This window comes from Poromitra crassiceps (genome assembly GCF_964638095.1).
Source record: "Poromitra crassiceps genome assembly, chromosome: 19".
Classification (NCBI taxonomy): domain Eukaryota; kingdom Metazoa; phylum Chordata; class Actinopteri; order Beryciformes; family Melamphaidae; genus Poromitra; species Poromitra crassiceps.
This window is the reverse complement of record NC_139646.1, coordinates 12,221,573-12,231,572: the sequence shown is the minus strand read 5'-3', so window position 1 is coordinate 12,231,572 and position 10,000 is coordinate 12,221,573. Positions and strand designations below refer to the sequence as shown.

General features: G+C 44.4%; 1 protein-coding gene across 1 annotated transcript in view; it reads right to left on the bottom strand.

Moving 5' to 3' along the window:
* fam13a (family with sequence similarity 13 member A) overlaps positions 1 to 10,000 on the bottom strand; it is a 70,534-nt gene that overhangs the window by 25,156 nt on the left and 35,378 nt on the right. The window contains exons 9-13 of the mRNA XM_083655777.1: positions 7,048 to 7,089; positions 6,610 to 6,804; positions 5,836 to 6,037; positions 2,017 to 2,084; positions 549 to 588 (exon numbers count right to left, since the gene is read on the bottom strand). Of these exons, the coding sequence (XP_083511903.1) occupies positions 549 to 588; positions 2,017 to 2,084; positions 5,836 to 6,037; positions 6,610 to 6,804; positions 7,048 to 7,089 (547 nt within the window). The remainder of the gene's footprint in view (positions 1 to 548; positions 589 to 2,016; positions 2,085 to 5,835; positions 6,038 to 6,609; positions 6,805 to 7,047; positions 7,090 to 10,000) is intronic.

The following is a 10,000-nucleotide window of genomic DNA, read 5'->3' as shown; positions in this document are numbered from 1 at the left end:
TGCATGCCGCCCTAAAGACTCTGGATTGGTTCTGCGATGCTTTTTTTTTTTTTTTTTTTACTTTCTAATTGTTTCCAGCCTGTTTTAAATGTTCCTATATCAGAAAAGGGGAGGAGCCACAGAAAAAGTTTGGGAACCGCTGACATAGGTCATAAACAAGCATGAGTAGTTTTCCCCTCACAGCACTTCCAAGCATCTACTCCCCTCCCTCTTCTTCATCCCCCATCACTTCCATCTCCCTGCCATCTGAGACCATCTGAGACTCTGGCCTTATCTCTTCCCAGCAGCATTAGCTGGCAGTACATACAGCACCACATCCACATGGTGTTTGTAGACAACATTGCACATAAGAGAGTGGTGGGCTGTGGATAAAGTGAGATGTGGAGGGAGGAGCGCTGTAACGAAAGTGACAAAGAGAGAGAGAGAGAGAGAGAGAGAGAGAGAGAGAGAGAGAGAGAGAGAAAGAGAGAGAAAGAGAGAGAGAGAGAGAGAGAGAGAGAGAGAGAGAGACAGAGAGAGAGAGATGAATCATGTGAAGTAGAACCTACCTGATGAAGAGGATGGCCATCTTTTCTTGAAATGTCGCTCCTGAAAAAAAAGACAGAGAAAACTAGGTTTGCAGCTCATTTGTTAGCCTACTCTAGCACTTCAGGAGAGAAAGTTCAACTCATTATATCATCTGTTGCAAATCAACCTATAATAAAGGTGTTTATCTTGCAGTCAGAAGCCTCTTTTAAATGAGGGCTTAAAACATTTCTGTTCACCAGGGCAATGTTTAAGCAATCTAGGGCAACACTCACCTGCATGGATCAATCTATCTATCTATCTATCTATCTATCTATCTATCTATCTATCTATCTATCTATCTATCTATCTATCTGTCTATCTGTCTATCTATCGATCGATCGATCGATCGATCTATATCTATTTATTTTCTTTTAAATGTGATTTTACGGCACTTTTCACTTTTCTAACCATATTCTAGCCTGTTAATCTACGATATGTCTTTATTTTTGTTTTATTTATGTAAAGCACTTTGCATGAGTGAACACTCCGACGTGGGGGGACAGAGTATCTGGGAACTACAATTATATAGGAACTCAAGATCTAGATAGAGCTTTATCAAAGAACTCAAAAGAGCACCATGGCAGAGATCTATCAAAGGAACTCAAAGAACTAGATGACAGAGCTGTATCTTTACCCTGTATGATTCTCATCCATCTGTGGACCAAGTGGAGAATCTATGATTCTCAGCTGCCTTCACAAGAGATCTGTTCTTCTCTCACCGCCAGGTAGAGCGAAGAGCAGCAGTAGCTGTTGCTAGGCAACATTGGTTGCGCTCATGAAAGGTCAGCGGTAACCAGGTCAAAGTTGAAACAATTTGAACTTTGAGTGCAGCGCTCGGTGTCAAATGTTAGTGGTGCGTGACGGCTAGTTGGGGGGGCACCACTCTCCCCATAGGAAAACAATGGCACAGCGGGCGCAGAGCAGTTTCACCGTGGATCATGTGTTCACTAAAGTGTGAGTATTTGTTGTGCACTTTTATCTTTCTATTTCACTTCATTTGAACTGCACTACTTTACTTTTTAAGCCTTTTATCTTGTGGATCTCTTGTCTGTACTTTTGCACTTTAATGTATTTGTATGACTCTGTAAAGCACGTTGAATTGCCTCAGGCTATGAAATATGCTTTTACAAATAAAGCTGCCTTGCCTTGCATCAGCAAAACAAACCGTTTAGATATGCAATCTGGCCCTTGCCCTCTCTCAGCACTTTATCAGATAAAACGGGCATTATACACATCATGGTATGGAAAATGGATCTCCTTGAGATAACAGGACGGCTGCTGGAGTCAGCCAGTAGCTTATCAACGTTTCAGCCAGTATGGCGAAACAGCTGGTATGACCTTGGTGTTGATGTGAAAAAGTCAAAGTGGTGAGAAAGAGCACTTCACTACCTGAATGAGATATATTATGATGCCTTCAAAGGGAGTCGAGATATTGTAAATGCTGCTTACCCTTTATCAAAAGTCTCCATGTTGTTTGCTCCCAGTCTCTCGTGAGTTCCTGACACACCCACACATTCCTTGAACAGGAAACGGACAAATAACACCGGAATGTTACTAATGATAATGAAAAGCTCATAATGATCAAATCAAAATCATCAAAATGGGACAACCTCGGTTGCATTTAAAATACCTTTTCCTGCCATGGTTGGACAATTAAAATGTGCCTTTATACTTAGAAAGAGGAATATAGAATTTCCTAGAACATGGTACATCAGTAGGTAAAATTGGATTTAGGTCACAGACAAAAACAACAAAACAGATGGCTGGATGGTAGGTCATATACACCAAGAACATACTGTACTGTACTGTACTGTACTATGCTATGTTATACTATATGTAAGCCCACCTGAAATAAACCTCATTCACAGAGAGTCCTGCTCACAGACCCAGACACTCGCTAACATCACAGCCAAACCTAGGCCACCAGCCACTCAGCATACCATTGACCCAGCCACTCAGCATACCATTGACCCAGCCAATCGCGATAAAGCCACTGACAGCTATCATATGGATGTGTGTCAAAGTGTCATCTTTCCTCTGACATAAGATGGGAAGGGGAGAAAAGAAAAGAAAACAATCCTCAAGGTCATAGGACTTGTTTCTCGAGTATGAAACCACACATCTATTTCCATCAGCCGATGAGGCGGACGGGAAGCCCTACAGCTGAGCTTTACATTAGGCACAGACGATTTATGAGCCGGGCGTGTGAATAACCATCCAACGTGCTTACACACACACACACACACACACACACACACACACACACACACACACACACACACACACACACACACACACACACACACACACACACACACACATCCGCACAAGGCAGCTGGAGTGTCAGATTAGAGTGTGTCAAGAATGATGATTGGATCATATTACTTAATGATGTCTGTGAAGCCGAATGCTTCACAGCCTGTCCTCGCCGTGGCTTTGACCTCTTTCACACACTCTCTGTATAGAGCTCTCACTGACCGCTTTCACACACTCTCTGTATAGAGCTCTCACTGACCGCTTTCACACACTCTCTGTATAGAGCTCTCACTGACCGCTTTCACACACACTCTGTATAGAGCTCTCACTGACCGCTTTCACACACTCTCTGTATAGAGCTCTCACTGACCGCTTTCACACACACTCTGTATAGAGCTCTCACTGACCGCTTTCACACACTCTCTGTATAGAGCTCTCACCGACCGCTTTCACACACACTCTGTATAGAGCTCTCACTGACCTCTTTCACACACTCTCTGTATAGAGCTCTCACTCTGCCATTGGGCATGACTCATTGCATTTTAAGCTCGCTGACAGGCAGGAAGTAGCTGACCAAGTATTTTTTATCTGGTTGTACTGTATTGGCACACTTAAAGAAACACTTTGCCGATTTTCAACCAGCTTTCTATCATTACAAAATCAGTAGTATATGCAAATGAACAATGATTAACTTCCCCCCATCTTGCCTGGGTCGAGAGTTTGTCATAATGATGTCACAATGATGTCCTTTGGTACAGGAAGTTCTGCAAATGAAGGTAGAGAGTGCAATAATGATAGTGATAGTGACAGTAATAGTGACACCATGGCAAAACTGATCCACATGACATCATTATGACATCATTTGGAGCAGCAAGTTCTGCGGTAGAGTGAGTAATAATGATAGTGATAGTGACAGTGATAGTGACACCATGGCAAAACTGATCCACATGACATCAATATGACATCATTTGAACCAGGAAGTTGAATGAACGGGGAGATCTTGGTCCAGGCAAGATGGAGAGGAGTTAAACATCGTTCATTTGCATATATACTACTGATTTTGTAATGATATACAAATCTGGTTGAAAATCGGCAAAGTTGCCGTATAAGACAAATACAGTGTATTAAATGCAGCGGGGTCTACTTCAGCAAGCCAGCTGTCCAAGCCAGCAATGTATAACACCTCTAAGGCTTTATGCAAAAATAAATGAGAGAATTAACATTTTGCAACAAACACGTACCTTAACTCACTCACGTTCACCTGACAGGACATAAACACGCTGGACAAACTGTGCACTGACTCTACAAACACAGCATTTGGTACATGGTGGTCTTAAGTACCCACATGACGACAACAACTGAGAGCTACTGTATTCTACATCATCTTCAGTGGGTAAACAAACACTGTTGCTAATTGCACACTCGTGACCTGCCCTTACGTTCGCAGTGTTTCTGAAGCAGGAGCTTAGCAATTAGCCCAGCATGTTGTTTATTGCATGCCACGCTAAAAGGCGGGAGCCATTAGGCCCGTGTATCGCCAATGCCTCCTGTCTTCCATCCTCCAACTGGCTGCTGTCCCTGTTGAGTGATTCATCCTCCAACTGGCTGCTGTCCCTGTTGAGTGATTCCTCCAACTGGCTGCTGTCCCTGTTGAGTGATTCCTGTAAATTGCCGCTGCCATTCACTTTCAGTGACTCATAGCAATGAGGTTGACGGGGGTCACCAGCTTAATGGGACACTTGTGTGGCAGAGAACACCAAATCTGTTCATGCTTGCACAATCTATCTGCATTGACAGCTGCACTAAGAAGAGAAACTCTGGATGTGTGTGTGTGTGTGTGTGTGTGTGTGTGTGTGTGTGTGTGTGTGTGTGTGTGTGTGTGTGTGTGTGAGTGATCTGATTGTATAGTAGTGATGATGTTGAACTTACAGTCAATTTTTTCATTATGAGTATGCAGGGTAGAATAAGCCTGCTTACGCCTCATGCACATCATGAAACGCGAGGCGGCATGCCTCCTGTGAAAGCCTCTTTGACGCTGCAGCTTGATAGGCTGTCTTGCTCTATTTCCGCGTCTGATTGGTCCATTTCAACCTCGCGCCCCCTGCTGCAGGAACCGCCCTGCGTTTCGCTGTCGCAGACTAGAGGCGGCTTGTCTCTGAGCGGCTTAACGCTCGAAGGGCGGGACTAGGGCGGGACCTTTCGTTAAGCTACCCAATGACAGCTCTTCCTACACATTTCGTCCCCCCACCCTTCTGTGTACATCTACCTGAAAACGTTTCTACAGCTCCAAGCTGGAAGCTGGTTTCCACGCCCACAAAACGCTGCGGCACAGCGGAAAAGCGATTTTGCCATTGTAGATGTGCACGAGGCGTTACAATGTTTTGTTTTGGTGATTGCAATGAGTAATGTGAAACTTATAGTTACATTACATTACGTTACATTACGTCATTTGGCAGACGCTTTTATCCAAAGCGACTTACAATAATACATTTCTGTCAGCAATAGAGCAATCAACTATGCAACACAGTCTATGACAGCTACAACTTCTGAAGGAATAGTGGTAAAGTTAAGTTAGTAAGTAGTTAGTAAGTTTTTTTTAGTTTTAGTTTTTTTTAGAGAGAGAGAAAGAAGTTAGTTCAAGAAGGGCCCAGATGGAGCCTGAAAAGGTGTGTCTTTAGTAGTGATAGTGATAGTGATATCAGAATTCACCAAAGTGTCTATCGTAGCCTTTATATTCCTATACTGTAAAAAGCTTCAAATCTGTTTTCTATATAGTGTAGGTATCTCATGACCTAAAAGAGTTTGACTGCTGTTAATCACCTGTACCTAACTGATACTAACTTGTGGCAGTGAGAGAAAAGATTAAAGAGCACTAAAAGGACAGAGAGACAGGGGCAGAGAGAGCAGTCAAAACAAAACACATGCAACAGAGCCGGATAGGAGAGACGCTGAGAGGACGAGGACACAGCGCTAAGATACGGAGAGAGGCGGAGGAAAAGAGGGATGACTCACTGCGTGGGCGTCGTCCTGGTTGTCGGTGAGCTGCACCAGCGTCGGGCTGAGTTTGGACTTCCTGGGCTTGAGGGTGCACTCGGCCTGGCCTCCGTGCGAGGCCGCTCTGCCCCTGTCCTCCCCCGTGCTAGCCGCACTCGCGCAGGTTCTGACGCTCGACGGGATGTTCTCCTTGTTGGTGTCCGTCCTGAGGGACGCAGCTCTGTTTTCACATGGAAACGGAAAAAAGGTGAAGAAATCAGACACCGGCCATCCGTCTCTCTCTCTCCCTTCCGCCCGTCTCCATCAGGGCGCCGTGCTCTGCGAACTGAATGCCAAGGTCATCCTGATACCTCACTTACTTATACCTTCTCAAGCAGCTAACGCGCTGTTTAGTTTTGCTGCCAATTCTATTTACCGTGCGCCGTATTGATGTTGTCTGCTGCGTTGGGGCTAATGCACGTCTCTAATCCATGTGTCACTGATCCTTCAGACTCTACCAGATCTCCATCAACAAGGATTAGCTTGGAGCAGCAATGACCCTAGTTGTTATGACTGTATTATGTCTCAGTGAACGAGCTTGTCACCCAGAACTCTACAAAGGCCCACAGTTACCAAAACACCAATTTAAGTAACATCATAGTCAAACGCCTTGAAGGTCAAAGGTCAAGCGTTGCTCTGTTACAAGTATCAATATTCCTCTGCCAATGAACAGACTGCTTGCTACGTATTGCCACATACGTCAGCAATTGTACACAAGTGCCACACCCCGCAAAAGATGGAAGCCCATCGCACCTGCTCCGCTCTCTGTGTCTGAGGCCGTCCTCCTGCTGCTCTCTCTGGTGTCGACGTCTCTGTCGTGCGGTGGGCGTCACCCCTGGAGACACGGGGCGGGGGGTCGACTCACTGTCCTCCGAACTCGGATCCCCCGAAGGTTTCACCTCAAAGAGGTGCTGCTCCACCACTGAGCGTATCGTCCTGTCCAGAAAACTTGGGGGAGAGAAAAAAAGAGAAGAACACCACAGACAGATGGGTTAGGGAGTAAGGGATTGAGAAATATACTGTGTGATGCTCTACTAACTGTTTTACATAAATGACTTTATGGGGGAATGAAATTCTCTCTGAATAGCCACTCTAAAACAATAAATTGCAAGAAAAGAACATTGCCACCACCACCACCATAAACTAGTCACAGCATTTCATGTCACTGTGGTAATAGGAGAGTCCACTTACTTTGCCACATCTGGTCTGCAGTGGACAGGGGAGAGGTGGTTACTGAAGGCAGACAGAGAGGGGGGGGGGGGGGGGGGGGGAAGGTGTGTTAACACTACAGAAACAGGTGGTCACAACAGGTCACTGAGCAACACTCAATATCCCCAAGACTCTGGAGGTGGCCCTAGGTGAGCAAGACAGCTTGTGTGCATGAGTGTGTGTTAACTTCACCTGTATTCAGAACATAAGTAGCTCCTCTGGGAGCAAAGTGGCCGACTTCCATGGCTACCGGTAAGTCTTATAAGGGCATTACTCTCTCTATGCATTCATCCTGTATTCAGTCATCCAGTCGATCCTTAACCCCTCCTTCTCTCATGATACAAATGCAAACATGCATGAACCATGCAGGAAAACGCGCGCGAGTGGGTGTGTCCACATTCATGCTTTTCACAAATCAGGGTGACGGTGATGATATGCCCTCTGGCAAAGCCAACTCTAAGATGGAAGTGTGCCGTGTCAGCAGAGCAGAGCACAGCGTTTTGATGCTGGAGGCACGACAAAGTGATTTCTTGCTGCTTCAATCCTCATCTTCATGCCATCAACAAGGTCTGATTGCGTATGGACCAAATGATACACAGCATGTCTGCTTTATCTGCTGAGTCTAGCTACAGTACATCAACCTGTATGGGGGTGACCTGTGCAATCTTCCATACACAGAGGTGTTGACAGTAACAGCACGGCTTGGCAGAGGTGCAGAGATATAGCGAGATAATGATGGAGTGATGGTGCTGTATGAAGGTGACTGCGCCGGCTACAATGCCATGGACAATGTAAGCATTATCAAAGCTATAAGCAAGGACAGCGAATACGATTCCAAGCCCTATTATCTGATTATCTGATGATTGTTTTGATGAGTTTCAGAAATTCACATCATAAAAAGGGTGCTGTTCGCCGTAAATGTCCGGGGCCCTTTTATTAATCGAGGTTAAGGTCCCGACCCAAATTCCTATGCTATATAATGAAATGCCATAATGACTAAAACGGCCAAGAGATTTTCAAATCCACCACCTTCATTACGTTTGATTTATTCACACAGTTATAGGCATAACGAGGGAGCCAGTAGACGGAGTTAGTTCGGGAGCTGATCCTAGACTCAGCAGACACACAGGTTCAGGAGACTTAATCACTAAACTATCTCTGGTCACATCATGCGAAATGTGAACTGAATATCTAATAATAGACATGGCACCAAATGCAATAGGTTAAAACAACTGAATTTCGTTTAATGACTTACTAATGTTGACTTAACCTCAGTCCATAATCCCTGAAAATGTCAGAGGACAGAATCGTTAACACTTTGCTCATGCACATTAACGCCTCATATTACACAGTTTGTTTGTTTCTAGAACGACCTTCCTCCAAGCTACGGGCGGCTCCTGCACTCATGGTGGCCAGACGACTGATTATGTAACTCTGCCCAGAAATAGGCAATGTGCCAGGCGAAGGAGGCTATCAGAAGTCTGGAATTGTTTGCGGCACTTCTCCTCAGTCTAATACATCAAGCTTGTGCCTGAAAATATCCTCACTTACAGTTGCTCTACTCATACTGAGGTGGAGATTTTGTTTTTGTTTTGAACAGGATGCGTGTGTTAAAGTTAGCAAAAGTGTGGAGTGAAGATCCTCAGCTTTATATAGATGAAGCAATCATGTGTGATGTATGTTCATTTACATCACCTTCTGAAATATGTTCAGACACAATCCCATTATCTATGCCTGTTCATAATGTTAAAAACAACGTTCTACATCTGTCAGCACCATATTAAGCTGTTGAGGCACTAAACAGTTGCTAGCGTCTGCCTGTAACCCAAGTGGCAAGTGTGAAATATTTGCTAATTAGATCAGACGAGGTCCCAATCCCAAATTGGCTTTGGGTTGGCACAGAGGAAAAAGCGGGACACTTGAAGGAAGTGACATCACTGCCTCAAAAATAGTATTCATATTGTACTGCTGAGTTAGTGTTAACTTTGAGATGCAACAGTATGCAACTGCTCTGGTATGAGCTGCTCTGCTCTGGTATTGCTGTTGTGAGTGGTGCACTGTCAGTGTGGAAACACTAACAAAACCAACCTAATGGCAAGAGGGAGGATGGATCGCTGCACCAGAAACACAGTGGGACTATCACATCGTCTGAATATCACTGAAGCATGCTAGCAATTAAAAAATGGCAGCATATAGAATGAGAATAGAATTGGACCTAAAATAGAACCTTGCGGTACACCACAGCTAATGTGACTTGTAGAAGATGAGTAAATTGTGGTGAAGGTTCGTTCTAAAAGGTAGGAATAAACCCAACCAAGTGTCCTTGAGTGTTCAGGCGGTCAATTAAAATGACATGGTCCACAGTGTCAAAGGCTGCACTTAGGTCTAAAATAATTAAAATTGCACTTTCCCCCATCAGCTGCTAAAAGGAGGGTATAGGTCACCCTGAGTATGGCAGTTTCTGTACTATGTAAAGCTCTAAAATCAGACTGAAAAGCCTTTATAGGAGCCATAAAATATATATAAAATATTACCATCAACCTACTCATTGCGCATTGATATCCGCTGCCTGTCTGTCATCATTGTTTTGCTGTGAGTATTTGATCTCAAGCTATCTCGCTATATTAAAGCAATGACGGGGGATTATGATCGAAGACTACATACAGGGACAAGAGCAGAGGTGAGCAGGAGGGTGACAGGGGTTGTATCAGAACAGCAGCTGTGTGGGTGAGATCTGCTCAGGTTTATTTTTGAAAGAGCAAATGCAGGTTATTCATCTTATAAATTCAAAAGTAATATTGATTTGTTTGACGGAATCAAATATGACTTGATTGTTGCTGACTAAGACTTTATGAGACAGCAGTGCCAGCTAATCCTCTCAGACTCTCAGATTAAATTTGACGGTGCACTTAGTGGCTGTTGGACTGTCTGGTGG